This window comes from Morus notabilis, unplaced genomic scaffold, assembly GCF_000414095.1.
Source record: "Morus notabilis unplaced genomic scaffold, ASM41409v2 C11152813, whole genome shotgun sequence".
NCBI classification, from domain to species: domain Eukaryota; kingdom Viridiplantae; phylum Streptophyta; class Magnoliopsida; order Rosales; family Moraceae; genus Morus; species Morus notabilis.
The window spans coordinates 1-399 of record NW_010381200.1 but is presented as its reverse complement, the minus strand read 5'-3'; the positions used below and the strand labels follow the sequence as shown (position 1 = coordinate 399).

At 45.9% G+C, this 399-nt stretch overlaps 1 protein-coding gene across 1 annotated transcript; it reads left to right on the top strand.

The window, feature by feature from the left end:
* Positions 1–3: 3 nt before the first annotated feature.
* LOC112094764 lies at positions 4–393 on the top strand. Its single transcript, XM_024176466.1, has one exon. The coding sequence runs from the start codon at positions 4–6 to the stop codon at positions 361–363; it is 360 nt and encodes a 119-aa protein (XP_024032234.1). The 3' UTR covers positions 364–393.
* The last annotated feature ends 6 nt before the right edge of the window (positions 394–399 follow it).

Below are 399 nucleotides of genomic sequence, written 5' to 3'. Positions count from 1 at the left end.
TTCATGTTCAAGCAATGGAAAGAGTTGAAAACAACCAAAGGGGACAAGAACAAGAAAGAGCAACAGAATCAAATAAAGATACAGCTGCTGCATTCGTGGCTTCCGCTGCTGTGCAGGGCGGGCAATGGCATCGACACGCCTGTCCTGAACAGCACGGAGAGGACGGAGTTGGAGGGAGTTCTGGAGGAGACAATAGAAATGCTTGAAGAGGTGGAGCAGCAAGAGAAGGTTTTGTCCCTTTGGCTTGACCACTTCACGCACTGTCCCTCCTCCGACTGGCCTAATCTCTATAATGCTTATGTTCGCTGGTGTGACGCCTCTCGCAAGCTCTTGGTTTCATTATCTAATGATGTGGATGTATAACATTATGTAATTATGTTCATGTGAAACAAAAAAAAA

Coding starts and splice junctions, on each gene's coding strand:
- LOC112094764 (XM_024176466.1), top strand. CDS start 4: ATGTTCAAGCAATGGAAAGAGTTGAAAACAACCAAAGGGGACAAGAAC.